Consider the following 19,753-nt stretch of genomic DNA (forward strand, 5'->3'; position numbering starts at 1 on the left):
AAACCCGGTGTTGCTATATGGAAGAAGGGAAGGAAAGGAGAAGGACATGACCATTCCTCTTTTTAACTAACCATAACCTCAAAAACATTAGATAAACGATAAAATGGTGGATTAAAAGAGGCGATATATAGCCATTGAAACCCGGTGTTGCTATATGGAAGAAGGGAAGGGAAGGAGGACATCGCCATTCCCCTTTCTAACCAACCATAGCCTCAAAAACTAACAGATAGAGATACAACTGCAGTCTAAAAGAGGAGATTTAGATCCATTTAAATCCGGCGGGGTTGCAGAAGAGAGGGAGGGAGAGGAGGAGGGAAGGAGGAAGAAGGGAAGGGGGAGGGAGAAGTCACGTGACCCTCGCCATGGTGGACGTGGACGTGCCTCTCTCCCTGCTACATTTTCACTCTTTTCACCATGTAATTCGCCACTGAGACGCAGGTAAGCCGGCCCACCTGTCCATAAGGGTGCAAGGGAGGCATGGGAGGTAAAAAAATAAGCGTGAAAGACAAATAAACAGGGAAAAGGGAGGATAATGTGACGGGTTGAGGGAGTTTGGGTCGACCCCGGGTAAGACGGGGACCTGCGAATCGGTATTTTCCGTTATTTTATCCGTTTTATGCTGTTCTGGTCTACTTTTCAGGGTGCGGCGGATGCAGGGTGAGCTGGAGAGGGCGAGGACGGCGCAGGGAGAGTAAGGGCGGCGAGGGAGAGGCAGGGAGAGAGGGAAGATATGGTGGCTGGTGGCGTGGTTAGCTCCCTCACCCTCTCCCTCCCTCGCCCTTGCTCCCTTGCTTCGCCCTGCCTCTCCCTGCCTCCCACGTCGGTTCCCTGCCTCATTTCGCCCCTGTCACGCCTCCCCTGCCTCACCCTGCCTCCCGTGCCCCTGCCGTAGGAGACTGGAGCTCCCTGCCCCTGTCACCCTTCCTCCCTTCCTCACCCTTGCTTCACCCTGGCTCCTGCATTCGTTTCCTGCCTCATTTTACCCTTGTCATGCCTCCCGTGCCCCTGCCGGAGGAGACTGGAGCTCCCTGCCCCTGTCACCCTTCCTTCCTTCCTCACCCTTGCTTCACCCTGGCTCCTATGTTCGTTTCTTGCCTTATTTTACCCTTGACACGGCTCCCCTGTCTCACCCTGCCTCCCGTGCCCCTGCCAAAGGAGACTGGAGCTCCCTACCCCTGTCACCCTTCCTCCCCTTTTCACCCTTGCTTCTCCCTGGCTCTCCCTGCCTCCCACGTTCATTTCCTGCCTCATTTTGCCCCTGTCACGCCCCTCCTGCCTCACCCTGCCTCTGATGCCCCTGCCGAAGGAGACTGGAGCTCCCTGCCTCCCTTCCTCACCCTTGCTTCTCCCTGCCTCCCACGTCGGTTCCCTGCCCCATTTCGCCCCTGTCACGCCTCCCCAGCCTCACCCTGCCTCTCGTGCCCCTGCCAAAGGAGACTGGAGCTCCCTGCCCCTGTCACCCTGCCTCTCCCTGGCTCCTACGTTCGTTTCCTGCCTTATTTTACCCTTGACTCGACTCTCCTGCCTCACCCTGCCTCTCATGTCCCTGCCAAAGGAGACTGGAGCTCCCTTTCCCTGTCACCCTCCCTCCCTTCCTCACCCTGCCTCTCCCTGCCTCCCATGTCAGTTTCCTGCCTCATTTTACCCTTGTCATGCCTCTCCAGCCCCTGCCAGCCACCTTCACCTACTCTCTTGTTTCTCCCTTCCTCTCCCAGCCTCCCCTGTCCATTTCCTGCTGTATTTCACCCTTGTCATGTCTCCCTGCCTCTTCTATCCCTGCCATAGCTCCCTGCCCCCCTCCCTGCCTGTCTGATTTGCTCTGGAACTTCCTCCTATACTTCCTCTTCCTCCTCCTCTTTATTCTGCTTCTTTTCCTCCTCTTCTTCCTCTTCTATCATTCCTCTTCCTTCTGAATCAATGGCATTTCTTCTTCCTCTGTCGAAGTCTTCTATGGCCTCTTCCTTTTCTCCTCCTTTTCCTGCTCTTCTTTCTCATCTTCCTCCTTGTTTTCTTCTTCCTCCTCCTCCTCTTTCTTCTCCACTCCTTGTTCTCTTCCTCTTCCTCCGTTTCCTTCTCTTCTCCACTCCTGTTCTCTTCCTCCTCCTCCTTTTCCTTCTCTTCTCCACTCCTGTTCTCTTCCTCTTCCTCCGTTTCCTTCTCTTCTCCACTCCTGTTCTCTTCCTCTTCCTCCATTTCCTTCTCTTCTCCACTCCTGTTCTCTTCCTCTTCCTCCGTTTCCTTCTCTTCTCCACTCCTGTTCTCTTCCTCTTCCTCCGTTTCCTTCTCTTCTCCACTCCTGTTCTCTTCTTCCTCCGTTTCCTTCTCTTCTCCACTCCTGTTCTCTTCCTCTTCCTCCGTTTCCTTCTCTTCTCCACTCCTGTTCTCTTCCTCTGTTTCCTTCTCTTCTCCACTCCTGTTCTCTTCCTCCTCTTCCTTTTCCCTCTCTTCCTTCTCCACTTCTTGTTCTCTTCCTCCTCTTCCTGTAAATACTCCATGTCTTTCTTTTCCTTTTCCTCCTATTTCCTCTCCTCCTCCTCTCACTCCTGATCCACCTCTTTCAATCAATAGCAGTTCCTCCTCCTACTACTCTATGGCTACTCCTCTCCCTCCTACACTTCTTTCCTCCTTTTCCTTGTACATGTTGCTACGTACTCAGTCTTTTTATTATGCATTTGTTTTCTGTTGTATGTTGGGTCGGGTGTAATAATATATTCGTGATTTGCCGTAAAGTGAAAATTTGTGTTAGTTTTCTTAGTTTAGTTTTACGGATTCATTAGTTTTGCAGGTGTTTCTATTGATAAGTTTCGTGTGTTGGTATTTGGGACGCCTTTGTGCGAAATGAAGTATACTTTGTGCACACTGCCGCGTTGTTTTCGGTCGCAAATCACTCGTTTGTGAAAAATTTCTTAAAATGTGGTCCAAGGGTTTGTATATTGAAAGACGTATTTCCGTTTAATGCATTTTGGAGGTCACAGGTTAGGGTAGATTTAGTTAGGTTAGTTTTATTTTGGTTAGAGTTAGTTGTTTAAGATAGATACATGATCCGCTTTGTCTGGAGGTCACAGGTTACGTTAGATTGTTAGGTTGAGGGTGACTTAGGTTAGTGTGCTTCAAGTGTTCAGAGGAGGAGGAGGCAATTGAGGGGGAGTGATGGGAGAGGGGAAGCAGTTTGGTTACATGGGAGCCATCGTGGAGAGTGAGGCTGGAGTGGGGAGGGCAGGCAGAGGAAAACCAACGACAGCGTGGGAGAGATCTGTGTTTGTGATGCATAAGGAATTGAGAACAGAGGCAAGGTACCGTATATGTTTATGGCACTTGTATTAGATCTGTGCTGGAGGAAATGTGTGGAGGATGATCTTGTCGCCCTCAGTGTTAACAGGAAGCAGTTGATAAAAGATATTTGTAGGATGATGATCGAACAAAAATGGATGATAGATGGAATATAATGATGTTCTTATGCACTGCACATATTGACGTAACTGATTGGGAAATTGATTCTTCCTTGGTTGAATTTGTGTGTTTGTTTGATGCTTAACCCAGTAGCTGCGATGGGCCGAATTTGTGGCTTTACCGTGTAGTAGTGACGGGCCAAATTTGTGGCTTTACCGTGTAGCAGTGACGGGCCAAATTTGTGGCTTTACCGTGTAGCAGTGACGGGCCAAATTTGTGCCATGATATAAACCCCCCAAAATAGTTGATACATAAACTGATCACAAATGCTTTGATATATATTATGAAATGGTTTGTATAAGTGATGATTTTTTCTCATTTTTCTCGCTTCGAGGGACCATTAGGAAACATGATCCCCGCTGCTACCGGGTTAATTCATCTCCCCTCTCCTCTCTCCTCCCCTCTCCTAACCCAAAGAATAAACTGAGCAAGGTGGAGGAATATAGAATGAGGGTACAAGTTGCAGAAAAAAAATTGCATATCTACTTTTCTCATTGATGCTACCGGGTTAAGGTAATCAATATTCACTCATCCTTTGGCACAGTAACTTGGTGCTTGACATTGTTCACTGGTCCTCGTATGTTTTGCTGCCACCTTGAACGTTATCATTTATTTTTCATACGTATCTTCTTTTCTTCTTCCAGCTTTTCCCTACTTGGGGTCGCTACAATGATCCTTCGCGATTCTCGTCCAGGTGTTTCTCTCTTGTGCTACATCCGGAGTTAGTCCAACTTCTTCCATATCTCTCCTTACGCAGTCCCTCCACCTCGTCTTCGGTCTGCCTCTCCTTCTCCTCCCTGGTATCTCCCTGTTTGATACCCTCTTGAGATAGTGATCTTCCTCTCGCTTTCCACATGACTGTCTGGGAAGGGTAATTGAAGAACGCATATACTAAGAGTCTTCATAGTAACGGTCAAGCATCACATTTCACCCTCGCATATGTAGCTCTTTGATATGTTGCCAAAGTTGCATCGTCTTAAATACTAATGAAAATGAAGGATGGTCTAATGAAAGATTTATATAATATGTGCAAAATCAGGATTCCAAAAGTAAAGCAAGTGTTGATCTCCAAAGAATGGTATAGTTCAGTTACAGAGGTGTCACGTTACTCCCCTTGTGTCACTTGTTCTCGGTAGACCTGCCAGCACCTACGTAACCTTTGCTGTGCTGTCTCTGTCGCCTCCAGACCTGACACTCACCCAGTATACTCGTCTGTTAAACTGGTGTTGCTGGTGCGCTTGCTGTTGCCATAATTAACTAGGTCTTATTCAGGGTTGTAATAGAATCAGTGTGGTGGTTCTCATTATGTCATAGCCCGTTAGCAGCGACGGGCCAAATTTGTGGCTTTACCGTGTAGCACCGATGGGCCAAATTTGTGGCTTTACCGTGTACCAGCGATGTGCCAAATTTGTGGCTTTACTGTGTACCAGCAACGGGCCAAATTTGTGGCTTTACCATGTATCAGTGATGGGCCAAATTTGTGGCTTTACTGTGTACCAGCAACGGGCCAAATTTGTGGCTTTACCATGTATCAGTGATGGGCCAAATTTGTGGCTTTACTGTGTACCAGCGACGGGCCAAATTTGTGGCTTTACCATGTATCAGCGATGGGCCAAATTTGTGGCTTTACCATGAAGCAGCGACGGGCCAAATTTGTGGCTTTACCATGTATCAGCGATGGGCCAAATTTGTGGCTTTACCATGTATCAGCGATGGGCCAAATTTGTGGCTTTACCATGAAGCAGCGACGGGCCAAATTTGTGCCACGATAAAGACCCCCCAAAATAGATGATGCATAAACTGATCACAAATACGTTGATACATATTATGAAATGGTTTGCGTGAGTGATGATTTTTTCTCATTTTTCTCGCTTAGAGGGACCTTTAAGAAACATGATCCCCGCAGCTACCGGGTTAAATTCCTGACATAAAAAAAGTGAGTGAAGTGGCATCAATTTTGTTCAGTGTGTGGCGGGGTGAGTTTCTGTGACGTTGCTTTTTAAATATTTGTGTATTTAAAATGAGGCACACTGACTTGACTAGCATACACGTAAATGCAAATATGATGAGAATTTTATGTAAACTGTAGGAGGATTATGGTAGTTTGTTGGTTGTAAATATGCCAAGAATGATGAATAGCCTCTTCACAGAACCCCTCGCCAACACAGCACTGCAAGTAGACACTATGCTTCATCCTCGGAGAGTTTGATAGTTTTGGTCAGTTCACAAGAGGGGCTGTGTGTCAGGAACATGTTTGACAGTCATGGATCAGGCAGGAGTGTGGTTGAAGGTTAACCCGTCCGCTGCGATTAGCACGCATTTCCCCTTCACTGGTAGCCTGGTAACATAAACCCCCACGTCTTTCTCTGCCTCTGTGGTGGATAGTGGATTGTTTCCCATGTGGTACTAGTATGCTGGATTTTCCCTCACAAGGTGCATGACTTTACATTTTTCTTCATTGAATTGTAGCAGCCACTTTTTGTTCCACTCCTGTAGCTTGGTGATGTCTTCTTGTAGGAAATCCACATCCAAGGGGTTAAATTGTTGATGGGGTCTGGAAGATTTGGTAATATGTCCTCTATCAAGACACCTCTCTTTTGGCCACTCTTTAGTTTTGTCTGTTGTGGGAGCGGTGAGTAGCGGGCTTTTTTTTTCTACGCTTTTTGTTGCCCTTGAGCCGTCTCCTTTGTTGTAAAAAAAAAAGAAAAAAAAGAGTTGTGTGGGCCAAATGGTTGCTTGCCGTCTCTATTTAGCGCCAATTGGTTGTTTTACCGTTCGTTCAGGTTACTATTACTTGGTTAGAGGTCAAGGTGTTCGTTGAGTTTACTATTATTTGGTCAGAGGTCAAGGTTTGCGAACTCCTAACACAAAACATTCTATTTCCACAAAGTCACATCAAACTCGTGGAAAATGATTTTGCCGCCAACTTGCCTCAGGCCAACCTGTTATTAAACACGGAGTATCCACATGACTGTGCCTGTGCTTCTCTTTATTGAAATATGGAAGTGAAAGCCTCGCACAAAAGGTTCAGACGTGGCCAAATTTGTGTTTACATAGGGTTTCAAAAATAATTGTGGAAGTTGTTTTTATCAATGGCCACGATTTGTATGTTTTTTTGTTTTTAGTCTTGTGTGAGTGTGTGCGTGTGAGGTTGTGTGTGTGTGTGTGTGTGTGTGCGTGTGCGCCTCCCTCACTGCTGGACACAGGCTCACAGTGATATCCGCGTTACCACACTTTGCCTTCCCCAGGTGTCCATAAACACACCAAGCCACAATGGAGGATGAACCCCCAGTGAGCCGTGCGCGCTGCCCCAGCCTGGCCTGTGGGTGGCTGTGTGCGCCGTCCACCACCACCACCTCCGTCACAGCCGCCACCACCACCCGGGAGGCAGCACAACACTAACATGGCAGAAACACAACCAAGAGGCAGAAAAACGTGCTGAAGAGAACAACCAGAAATTGATTGTTTTGTGCCGTGATGGATCATTGAAACACGAACCCCTCCGTCATGTTTAAAGACTTGTGCTAGACCCGCTTAGAAGGCTGAGAGTGATGTTTTTCCTAAGTCAAGGTAGTGTGGGGTGTACCGAGTGTTTGTGTTGATGGCTGGAACTGTGAGGTTGGTGCTGGAAGATCAAGTGTGTGGGAAGTTGTTCATTGGTGGATATTAACCCTTATACTCCGTCAGGCACGATCATGGCTTTCATGTTAGTCTCCGTCACGCCACGAACGTATCACTCTTTAAATATCACACTCATTTTATGACACAATTTGTTTATGCTTGAGGCAATGCATCATACATCAAGCCCTGTCATTGGTCCTTTGTCTTCAACATGCTGGATGCTTGGCCAGTCACGTCCCAGCTTTTACAAGGATTTGTTTATGTTGTAGTTAGGCTCCAGATTTTCCCGCGGTGGGTACATGTTCGCGATGTGTGCTGTATTTTTTTATTTTTTTAGCAATTTCTAGGCAAGTTAGCAGATACCTTGGTATATATGTGTTTCCATGAGTAAATTAAGTATTTCAGGCACATGATATGAAACATTGACAATACGTGAGAATTGTTTTTTTGTCTTATTGAGCTAGATAAGAGTGGAGTGTGCCACGAGGATGGTGTCATATGACGAGTGTGAGGTGATACTGGAGGTTTCCCATCTAGAGGAATATATAACTTCCATTTGTTCATTTATGATTATACCACAGCAGAGAGCAACTTCTAAGCTTTCAAATGATACATAATTGTCCCAGTGTTTGTTACAATAATTTGACTGAACACTGAGGTAAGCAAGGGAACACCTGTTAACTATAGTGACCCGTTTTTTATGTACGTAACTTAACACCACCCACTCATTTTATCACGGAGTATAAGGGTGAAACACGCAAGATCTTGTACACGTGTAGTATTAGTATTTGTTAACAGTTATGTGGCTCGGTTGTCTTTTTTATTCAATTTTTGGGATGGTCAGTTAGAAATGTTGAGTTTTCACCGAGTTTAACCAGGCAGCAGCGACGGGCCAAATTTGTGGTTTTACCGTGTAACAGCGACGGGCCAAATTTGTGGTTTTACCGTGTAGCAACGACGGGCCAAATTTGTGCCATGATACAAACCCTCAAAAATAGATGATACATAAACTGATCACAAATGCGTTGATATATATTATGAAACTGTTTGTGTGAGTGATGATTTTTTCTCATTTTTCTCGCTTAGAGGGAACATTAAGAAACATGATCCCCACTGCTACCGGGTTAAATGACATTACACACTCATAAAAAGGGATACAAAAAATGTCAACCAAACCAACCATTCATGCCTTGAAATGTCCATAAAGGATAAATCTGGCGGTTACTGAACTCTACTGCATCGTGTGGGGAAGCAAGCAAAGGAAAAACTACCTTAATTAATGTGGCTGATTCCTAGGCCTAAAGTTGTATGACTGTCGAACTCGGCTGGCGTGGGAGGTACTGTGGAAGGAGGGAAGGGGTGGAGGAAGCAGGAGGTGGATGGGAGGAGAGGTGAAGGGAGTAGGAGACAGATTGGAGGAAATGGGACTTAGAGGAGAGGAAAAGGATGCAGGAGATGGATGGGAGGAGAGGTTAAGCAGACAGTAGGTGAGTGAGAGGTATAGAGGAAGCAGGCAGGAGACAGGTTGGAGGTAATGGGAGCGTGGGGAGTAGATGAACAGTGAGTAAAGGGGGAGGAAGCAGGAGGTGGATGGGAGGAGAGGTGAAGCAGACAGTAGGTGGGTGGGAGGTACTGAGGAAGTAGAAGGGGAGAGAAAGCAGGCAGGAGATAGATTGGAGTTAATGGGAGTGTTGGGAGTAGATGAACAGTAACAGTAAAGGAGGAGGAAGCAGGAGATGGATGGGAGGAAAGGTTAAGCAGACAGTAGGTGAGTGAGAGGTACAGAGGAAGCAGGCAGGAGATAGGTTGGAGGTAAAGAACAGGGAGAGTAAAGGAGGAGGAAGTAGGAGATGTGTGAGAGGAGAGGAGGTAAGGGGGAGGTACAGAGGATGGAAGGTAATGGGACTGTGGAGGTATAAAAACAGGCTGAGGAAGCAAAAGGGGAAATAGAGGGAATGAAAAGAGGTAAAAGAAAAGGGGAAAAGGAAGAGTAAGTAAAATGTAAAGGAAAGGAAAATGGGAGTGTGTTATCAGAATTCCACAACCACATAACCCTCCTCAGTATATTGGACCCATAACTCTCCTAATCCATATTACTACACCCACTCAGATAGTAATATATAATCAAGTCTGGGTCGAGCTTAACCTGGTAGCAGCGGGGATCATGTTTCTTAATGGTCCCTCTAAGCGAGAAAAATGAGAAAAAATCATCACTCACACAAACCATTTCATAATATATATCAATGCATTTGTGATCAGTTTATACATCATCTATTTTGGGGGTTTATATCATGGCATAAATTTGGCCCGTCGCTGCTACACGGTAAAGCCACAAATTTGGCCCGTCGCTGCTACCAGGTTAAGTCCTATTTATTTGTTATGCTTATATAGAGGGTATGATTGACGTTATTTAGTTGCTTTAGTAAGATGAGCTTATTCTCTGGGAAATTCTACGATTTTTTATTTATTTATTTATTTTTACGGCAAAGGAGACAGCTCAAAGGCACACAAAAAAGGGAAACTAATGAAAAAAAGCCCGCTACTCACTGTTCCTAATTGCGCTGTATTTGTGTGAGCTTTTTCCATGGCACTTCTATGCACACAAAAATCATCACAATATTACATGTACCGTCTCACTACACTCCCACCTTGGTCGTAAATCTACCCATTGAAATCTCCACGCCTTTGTTCAATGAGTGTAACAAAGCGTAGAAACATTTGAGAGTGTCCGCCTAAGACCCTGCAGTGGTCGGTCACCTTGATGCTCGTTCTAGGCAGGGGCGTGGAGTTGGAGGCAGGAGTTTGAGGAGTGCTACTTTTGGCTGGAGTCGGAGTCGGTAAAATTATTTCCAACTCGGATTCCTTAACGTGAGGAATTCCCATGTAAAGTACAGAGTGGGAAATAAGCTTTTGTGGCATTCTTGTGGAGGTCATTTCAGGCGAGCAATTTATGTGAAGTTTTTGTGGGACTTGTGGAGGTCATTTCAGGCAAGCAATTTATGTGAAGTTTTTGTGGGACTTGTGGAGGTCATTTCAGGCAGGCAATTTGTGTGAAGTTTTTGTGGGACTTGTGGGAGGTCATTTCAGGCAAGCAATTTATGTGAAGTTTTTGTGGGACTTGTGGAGGTCATTTCAGGCAAGCAATTTGTGTGGAGTTTTTGTGGAACTCTTGTGGAGGTCATTTCAGGCTAGCAATTTGTGTGAAGTTTTGTGGGACTCTTGTGGGAGGTCATTTCAGGCAGGCAATTTGTGTGAAGTTTTTGTGGGACTTGTGGAGGTCATTTCAGGCAGGCAATTTGTGTGAAGTTTTGTGGGAGGTCATTTCAGGCAGGCAATTTGTGTGAAGTTTTTGTGGGACTTGTGGAGGTCATTTCAGGCTAGCAATTTATGTGAAGTTTTTGTGGGACTTGTGGAGGTCATTTCAGGCTAGCAATTTATGTGAAGTTTTTGTGGGACTTGTGGAGGTCATATCAGGCAGGCAATTTGTGTGAAGTTTTGTGGGACTTGTGGAGGTCATTTCAGGCAGGCAATTTGTGTAAAGTTTTTGTGGAACTCTTGTGGGAGGTCATTTCAGACAAGCAATTTATGTGAAGTTTTTGTGGGACTTGTGGAGGTCATTTCAGGCTAGCAATTTGTGTGAAGTTTTTGTGGGACTTGTGGGAGGTCATTTCAGGCAGGCAATTTGTGTGAAGTTTTTGTGGGACTTGTGGGAGGTCATTTCAGGCTAGCAATTTGTGTGAAGTTTTTGTGGGACTCTTGTGGGGGTCATATCAGGCAAGCAGCGAGTAGCGGGCTTTTTTTATTATTTTCTTTTTTGTGTGTGCCCTTGAGCTGCCTCCTTTGTTGTAAAAAAAAAAAAAATTATGTGAAGTTTTTGTGGGACTTGTGGGGGTCATATCAGGTAAGCGATTAGTGGGAATGTTAATTTAATGCAGATCTAACTTTGCTTGGAAAAGTTACGTTTCAGGAGGGGGTGGAGTCAGAATGAGTTGCAACTTAGAAATTTCCTGGAGTCGAGTCGTAGCTTTTAAAATCTGACTAGACATCCTTCGATTTACATGCCAAATATGTCATGCCATAGTCTGTCTGATGTGTTCTTGTGTGTTGTAAGTTGTGTGGTGATGAATTACTGCTTCAGGGTTGTATTCTCGCATTGCAGCATTATGATGAGGCAGGAAGGCACTGGTTGGAAAGCATATTTTATACCAATACTGGGTAAAATTCAGCAGGCGATTGGAAATTCATACTGATGGTTAACTAATGAACACCTTACATGTCATAGTTAATAGTTCCTCTTATTTACCACTAAAAGGACTGGCATTCCTTCCCCTACAGACACCACCACAACCACCACCCCCTGAACCACACCAACCAGCACTACCAAAACACCCAGCACCCCCCACCCCCTCCCCTCCCCACAGGACCACCCATCCCACCACACCCAGGACCACCACGATCAAATACTTTCATGTAGAAGTTTCAAATGAATCTATTTTCTCTTACAGTATCAGCAGTTAGCAGGCTTTTTTTCCCCCCTCCTAAAACTGCTTCTGTTACTATACGCACACACACACACTCACACACACACACACACACAAAAAAAAAAAAAGATTCTGCTTACACACACACACTCACACACACACACACACACAAAAAAAAAAAAAGATTCCAGATTGGATAGCTTATTTCACACTGATGTTAAAAATCTATCATTATGTTCTGTGTTTAGAGTCCCTTTGTGAGTGGTGTGCAGTAAGGACTTTGGCATTTAGCTCCAGTCTTGTGCTTCACTAGTATGGCAGGAACTCCCTATCAGTTGTTATTACCAGCAGGACATCCTCTTGATTGTGAGGGAAGTGCGTGTGGAATTAATTAGTGAGTGAGGAAAGCATACCAGTGCCACAGCTTGGTGTACTCTGAATGCACAAGTCTGGTCATCTGGGCTGATCATCCCGCACACCCCAACGTAAGTGTTGACATTCAACACTCCCTGAACGTGTATGTACATTCGCAAGAGAGGCATACATAACCGACTCCTATAGATCTGGACCTCCTCTTTCCAATTGTGTTTTTGGTTTTTAGCTGTGATGAATAGTTTTTGAGATACAGAGGTTAAAGGAGACCTCCCATTGGGCTCCCCGACTGCGCCTGAGGGGATAGTCGCGTCCGTAGCGCGCAAGGAAAGGGTTAAGAAACATGATCCCTGCTGCTACCGGGTTAACATTGGTGTGAAATAAGCTATCCTCTCGAATAATTTTTTCTGTGGTAATGGAAGCAGTTTTAGGAGGGAAAATAACCTGCTAAATGCTGCTCCTGTAAGAGAACATAGATGCATTTGAGACTGCTACGTGAAAGTATTTGATCATCGTGGTGTGGTGGTTGGGGTGGTCCTGGTGGGTGGAGGTGCTGGGTATTTTGTCAGTGCTGGTTGGGGTTGTGGTGGTGGTTCAGGAGGTGGTGGTTGTGTTGGTGTTGATAGGGTGAGTGCTGGCCTGTTTGGTGGTGCATAAGGGGAACTATTCACTAAGACATGTAAGGTGCTCATGAGTTCACTATTAATACGAATTTCAAGTCGCCTGCTGCATTTTACCGTGATAGGCTGTCTAATCTCACACCAGCCAAGTGAAAAGTACATTGTGGCTTGTTGATTGTTTGGGAAGTAGCAATGTGGTTTGTCATGTGTTCCTTGCAGTCATGTGTTAATCTCCAGAAGCCTATAATCGCCTATGGACCAACCTATGCAAAAAAAACCATCACAACCTGGGAGAAACACCCATGTCGAAGCCGGAACATCATATTCAGTGTTCTTAGTCATGGGAAAGGAATATAAAGAGATACGAGAAGTGACAACATTGAAAAAAAGGAAGGATCAAAAGGAGCCAGACCTATGAAGCAATCTAAGGCAGTATTTGTCGCAAGATGAAAAATGCTAGGTAGAGCCCCATCTCTTAACCCGTCCGCTGCGATTGGCATGGATTTTGCCGTCACTGGTAGCCTGGTAACATATACTCCCAGGTCTTTCTCTGCCTCTGTGGTGGATAGTGGAGTGTTTCCCATGTGGTATTGGTATGCTGGATATCCCCTCCCAAGGTGCAGGACTACATTTTTCTTCATTGAATTGTAGCAGCCACTTTTTGCTCCTTTCCTGTAGCTTGGTGATGTCTTCTTGTAGGAAATCCACAGTCAAGGGGTTAAGTAATCCTCCACATAGCAAGAGCAAGCTGTCTGCCGCTAAACAATCCAAGAAGATGCAGTAATGAAAACACAGACTTCCTAATATGTGGAATCAATTAAGACCTGTAATCTTTCCTTCTTATCTGGCCTGACTACTCCACTGAAAGACTCAACAACACAGAACAACAACAACAACAACCACAACCATATTAGGAAGACAATGAAGACAACAGGAAGATTTTTACTTAACCAGGATTGTAGAAATAAGAAAAAAGTACCCCTATGCAAAATCTGGAAAATAAGAGACTAGAAAACAAAGGAGCTTGCAATATGTGTGTAGTGAAAGTAAACAAGGTAGAAGAAGGTGCTGTTACAAAGGGTCGGGGTGATGATATTAACCATTTTCGGCACCCAAGCGTACACGTTTGACAAGGCTTTCTTTCGTAGGAGTTGTGTCTGGCCTTCCCTTGGGTAGTTTAACCGGGTAGCTGTGGGGATCGTGTTTCTCAAAGGCCCCTCTAAGTGAGAAAATTGAGAAAAAATCATCACTCGCACAAACCATTTCATAATATATATCAAAGCATTTGTCATCATCTATTTTTGGGGGTTTATATCATGGCAAAGATTTGGCCCGTCGCTGGTACACAGTAAAGCCACAAATTTGGCCCGTCGCTGGTACACAGTAAAGCCACAAATTTGGCCCATCGCTGGTACACAGTAAAGCCACAAATTTGGCCCGTTGCTGGTACACAGTAAAGCCACAAATTTGGCCCATTGCTGGTACACAGTAAAGCCACAAATTTGGCCCATCGCTGGTACACAGTAAAGCCACAAATTTGGCCCATCGCTGGTACACAGTAAAGCCACAAATTTGGCCCATCGCTGGTACACAGTAAAGCCACAAATTTGGCCCATCGCTGGTACACAGTAAAGCCACAAATTTGGCCCATCGCTGGTACACAGTAAAGCCACAAATTTGGCCCGTCGCTGGTACTGGGTTAAACTTTTCCTTCTTAATTTTTCTTCTGGAGTCTGTCGAAGATAAAACTAAAGACTATTCATAAACATACCATGGCCTCAGTTCACCTGTTTGAAAAGCCTCTCATTGAAGTTACAGGGATTTACATGGACTGTTTCGTGATCCCATGATAGTTTTACATGACTTCTGCAACTTGAATGGGAAAATCACCCAAGAAAACCCAGTTAATCCTCTGTGGCCCTGGAAAATAATCGCAATGGGAGCCCGGTATGTTTAAGAAGATTGAACTAAGCTCCTTCAGTCTTTGTATGGTGTATTTCTAAGTCATTTTGTTAGGTGTGTCATTGAACAAAAAAAGAGAGAGAGAGAAGAAAAGGAGCTGCATTGAAGGTTTTTTTTATTTTATTTTTATTTATTTTTTTATTTTTTTAGTTTGTATTTTGCCTCGAGCTTCCTCCCTTCCTGTAAAGAAATATATAATAAAATAAATCAATAAATAAATAAATAAATGAGCAACATCCAGTGAGAATATCTTGCGTCAGGTTGCATAAGCGTTTGGGCGAGGGCAGTGACACGCAGCTGCTGGCAGGTTGTGGGCAGTGGGGAAGGGAGGGACAGGCAGGGATTTGGCAGAGGGTTGTTAGGCTATATATGTTTCAAACACGTTTACAAATACATCTTGATAACATCCCTTATTATAGATTGACATCATATAATTGCATAGATTTATACAGATTTATGGATTTTTGCATTTTTCAGTTAGTTTTCTCTGTCAGTTTTCACATTTACAAAACTCTTAACCTGTCCGCTGTGATTGGCACGGATTGGGCCTTCACTGGTAGCCTGGTGACATATACTCCCAGGTCTTTCTCTGCTTCTGTGGTGGATAGTGGAGTATTTCCCATGTGGTATTGGTGTGCTAGATATCCGCTCCCAAAGTGCATGACTACATATTTCTGCACTGAATTGTAGCAGCCACTTTTTGCTCCACTCATGTAGCTTAGGGATGTCTTCTTGTAGGATGTCCACAGTCAAGGCGTTAAGGCATATCACCCTAACAAACCCTTACAGAATACCTCTTTCCATTTCAGGTACTTAATGAAGCTCCTCTCCCTAACAGTTAACCCTTAAGACTCCCCCATTCCCCTGTTAGCTCTAAGGCCCAACACCCTTACAGAATACCTCTTTCCATTTCAGGTACTTAATGAAGCTCCTCTCCCTGACAGTTACCCCCTAAGACATCCCCCTTTCTCCTATTAGCTTTAAGGCCCGGCACCCTAACAGACTCTTACCGAACACCTTTCTTCCCCTCACAGGCACCAAGGCAGCAGAGAACGGAGAGGCGGAGGAGGCAGGGAGGGCACTACTGGGTGAGCTATTCCCTTAGTGCCATCGCGTAGTGTCGTACCAGTGCCCTCGGCGTCACTACCCCCTGGCCACAGCTATGAATGGGGACGCGGGTGACGCCCCTACCCTTGCCCCGTCCACCACCACCACTGCTGCTGCTACTCCAGTCAGACGATCGGCACGGACTCGCAAACCGAACTCGCGATTTGCAGATGACGAGGTCGGGGGTTGCTTCAAGAAAATCGTCTCTGGTATAGGGTCCCCAGAAGCTACCGCCCCCGCCCCCTCCCCTACCCTAACCCCAGGCCGCCCCAGGAAAGCAACGGGGCGGAGGAAGGACAGCCGGAGCGACGACCGTAGCGATGAGGGAGAGGAGAGGGGTGAGCGAGGGAGGAAAGACAGCAGGGAGGAGGAGAAAAGTGAGGAACTGGAGGAAAGGAGCGAACGAGGGAGGAAACTAAGTGAGGAGGCAGAGGAGAAGAGTGAGAAGAGGAGGAAGGAGGAGGTGGTGGAGGAGGAGAGAAGTGAGGTAGTGAAGAAACCCAAGCAGAATGAGGAGCAAGTGGAGAGCGTGGAGGAAAAAGACGAGCGGAGGAAAGAAAACAGGAGTGAGGACGTGGAGGAAAAACAGGAACGGAGGAGAAAACTTAGCGAGTCCGAGAAGGAGGAGAAGAGGAGGAGAGACAGCCAGAGCGAGGAGAGAGAGGAAAAACCACCCACTAACTCCCTCCACAATGGCTTAGAGGAAGTGGAGGAGTTCGTGAGGATAACCAGGAGTGGGCGGAGGGAGGAAGACCCACGGAGGAAACCAATCAGAAAGAGAGGAAAAGGGAAGGATGATGAACGCGAGGAGAACGAGGGAGTAGCGGACAACCCTAAGATCGCACCTTCCGAAGATAAGAGTAGAGATTCCCCTGCCGGTAAAATCAGTAAACCAGCGACTCAGGAGGGGAGCAGAGCAGTTGAGGAGTCCCCACACACCCCCAGTGAACCTGCAAAAAAGACGGACAGTGAGAAAGGCAACAGTGATAAGGAGTGTGTCCAGTCACCCAGTGTAGGGCTCGGGGTGAAGGGTGTGCGTGAGGGTGCGGATAAGAACACAGACTCACCCATGGACGTAGATCCCCCACCTCATCTGCAGAAGAAGGAGGATGAGGAGAACCCATCGTCGCAGAGAGATACCATGCACAGGAGGCTGCAGGGACAGGTCGTGACGGTTAGCCTGACAAGACTGACCAGAATGAACTCCACTGCAGCCTCCACTCCACCCACTACCTCCACCACTGCCACCACCACCACCACTCCTGCTGTCTCCACCGTCACCAGCACCACCACACCCACCACCACTAGTGTAGCCACCACCACTGCACCTGCTATCACCACCTCCACCACCACCACCAAGATCACCACCATCACCAGTCACCCCAGGCAGCCAGCACCCAAGCTCATCCCCCCCCAAGCACCTGCAGAACCTCCCCCAGACCCCAGACTTAACAGGGGACAAAGGAGCAACTTAGTGACACTCGTTGGAGGCCCAGCGTCACCCAGAGCCCCAAGTACGCAAGGCAATGACCCCAGCGGTACCTCCCCCCCGTCCATTCCTCCGCCATCCCCAGCCACAAGGGGGAAGGAGGGTGTTGTCTTAGCCCCAGGGAGTGGACAGGATGCCAAGGACAGTGCCAGGGGGTGTGAGAAGGGTGCCAGCTCCCCACAGAAGGTAAAAAGTGCGAGTGTGATGGAGAATATACCCCTGCCTTCTGCTTCCCTCGCCTCCATGCCCTCCGCCCCCTCTGCCTCCCCTTCCTCACCCAGACACAGCAGGCAGGAGGAGGAGGCACTAAGGAAGGCAGGAGGGAAGAGGGAGAGAAGTGAGAAGGAGGACAGTCCAGCAAAACCCATCAAACCAAAGGAGGAAAAGGAGCCGGAGATAACTTCACCTCAGGCTAAGAAGAGGAAAGAGGACCAGAAGGAGGAGGAGACTAGAGAAGAGAGCAAACAAGAGGAGACGAAGAAGAGACTCGGTGACGCCAAGGAGGAGGACCAGCGGAAGAGGAGGAAAGTGGAGGAGGAGGAGGAAGAGGTGGAGAGGCATGGCACACCCACACCCACATCACAGAGGGAAACACCACACTGCCCAACTTTAGCTGACATCCACATGCCCCCTGAACCGCCCCCTGCCCCAGCCACACCAGTACCTCCCCCAGTGCCACCTCTACCCAAGAAGCCCCCAGTCACACCCCAGGACTCCCCCAGAAGCAAGAAAGACGCAGTACTGTCCCCCAGGGTAGAGCGAGAAGTCCCACGCGAGAAGGAGTCCCCCACACACAACAGGGACTCACAAAGAAGCGGGAATCCTACTCGACCCCTGGAAAAGGAGACACCCAGGGAGATCAAGGACTCCAGGGATGAGAAGGACGCTGGGAAGGAGCCATTGAAGGATAACACAAACTCCCTCAGAAGCGTTGAGAGGGAGAAGAGCGAGGAGGCGGTAGAGCAACGCAGCTTGAGTGAAAAAGACGCAAGGGAAGACTCAGGAAATGGAGGTGATAAGGACGAGATAGAAGGCAAAGAAGAGGTGACCAGAGGAGACAGAGACACAGTGAAGAGTAAAGAAACCATTAAGAGTGACAACAAAGACCAGAGCAAGACTGAGACTAGAGATAAGAGCAGTGAGAGAGATGCCGTCAGGGGAAGAACGGAGGCTGCCACAGTGGACAGAGAAGCAGGCCGGGGAAGGAGCGAGAGGGAGAGGGAGACGAACAGGAGTACCAGAGACCAAACCAGGAAGAGGGACGACCAAGTTAGGGACAGAGAAGTGAATAGAAGCGAGAAAGAGGAATCGCATCAAGGGGAGAGAGAGAAAAACAAGAGCAAAAGGGACAGTTCAAAGGAGGAGAAGGATGAGAAAGAGTCCGTCAGCAAGAGAACGCAAATCACAAACCTTCTAGACATACCCATGCCCTCGGACACTCCACCTACCCCACCTACACCACCTACCACTATCACCACCCATAACACCAACACACAGGACACCCTCACCTCCAAGGGCCTGTTCTCCCACAACGCCGAGGACCAGGGAGGCTTAGGGAGCTTTCTCGGCTTCTCCTCCTCCAGCACAACCATTCCCTTCCTCGAGGACACGGCATCGCCAGCCTCGGAGTGTGAGATACCCGGGCTCTCCATCATCGCCTCGTCCTCCCCCAAGACCAACGCCCCAAAGAAACCCGCCAAGGATGACCAGTCGCATAGGAGCTGGTTTGCATTTAGGGGTGGCCGCAGGAGTCAGACAAACGGGCAATCGGAAACGCAGAGCAACGGAAGTGACAAGGAGAATAAAAGCAAGGAGGAGGAGGAGGAGGAAAGCAAGGAGGATGAAATACAGGAGATTCACATGGAGGAGATAACCAAAGCAGAACCGATGGACTTAGAAGAAGAGGAGGAGGAGGAGGAGGAGAAGGAGAAGGAAATGGAGGTGAAGGAGGAGAAGGAAGACAAGGAGGAGGAAAAAGCAAAAACAGAAGTGGTGGAAGAGAAGGAGGAGGTGAAGAAGGAGGAGGAGGTGGAGGAAGTGGACGAGGAGCAGCTGAGGAAGGAAGCGGAGGAGAGGGTGGCGCGGAACAGGGCTGTGGTGGAGGAACGGCTGCGGAGCTTCACCCACCTGGAGGAGAATGTGTACATCTGTGAGCGGAAGAGGAGCAAGCGGAACAAGGAGGTGCGTCGGATGGTGTGCGACTGTTCCCTGACCAAAGAGGAGGTGGCGCGGGGAGAGGTGGGCTGCGGGGAGGACTGCCTCAATCGTCTCCTCATGATAGAGTGGTGAGTGTCTTCCTGTTCCTAACTCCTCCTCCTCCTCCTCTTCCTCTTCCTCAAATTTTCCTCTTTCTAATCTTCTTTTGGTTTCTTTTCTTTCTACTTTTTCTTTCTTTTTATTTCAGATCTCTTCTTCCTCTTCCTCCTCCTCCTCTTCCTCTTCCTAATCTTCTTTTGTTTTAATTTCTTTCTACCTCAGTTCTCTTCTTCCTCCTCCTCTTCTTTCTTGTCTCTTTCTCTTTTTTTTCTTCCCTATGATAGTGGTAAGTGTGTTTTTCCTAGCTCAAGCCTTCTCTTCCTCCTCCTCCTCCTCCTCCTCCTCCCCACTCTTTTTTTTTTTTTTTTTTTTTTTCCATGATCATTTTGTTTAAC

At 47.2% G+C, this 19,753-nt stretch overlaps 1 protein-coding gene across 9 annotated transcripts in view; it reads left to right on the top strand.

Annotated features, from left to right (window-relative positions):
* Nucleotides 1–329: 329 nt before the first annotated feature.
* The window catches only part of LOC126983610 (probable histone-lysine N-methyltransferase CG1716), a 63,329-nt gene continuing 43,905 nt past the window's right edge, over nt 330–19,753 (top strand). For 4 of the 9 annotated variants that reach the window (XM_050836426.1, XM_050836434.1, XM_050836433.1 and 1 more), the window contains exons 1-4: nt 353–438; nt 5,327–5,386; nt 6,699–7,020; nt 15,541–19,387. In XM_050836426.1, coding sequence (XP_050692383.1) covers nt 15,669–19,387 — 3,719 coding nt within the window. In that variant the 5' untranslated portion in view covers nt 353–438; nt 5,327–5,386; nt 6,699–7,020; nt 15,541–15,668. Of the gene's footprint in view, nt 439–640; nt 658–5,326; nt 5,387–6,698; nt 7,021–15,540; nt 19,388–19,753 lie in introns of all 9 variants that reach the window. The other 5 variants (XM_050836432.1, XM_050836428.1, XM_050836429.1 and 2 more) reach the window with 5 other exon arrangements.

The sequence above is a fragment of the Eriocheir sinensis genome, chromosome 54 (genome assembly GCF_024679095.1).
Source record: "Eriocheir sinensis breed Jianghai 21 chromosome 54, ASM2467909v1, whole genome shotgun sequence".
NCBI lineage: Eukaryota > Metazoa > Arthropoda > Malacostraca > Decapoda > Varunidae > Eriocheir > Eriocheir sinensis.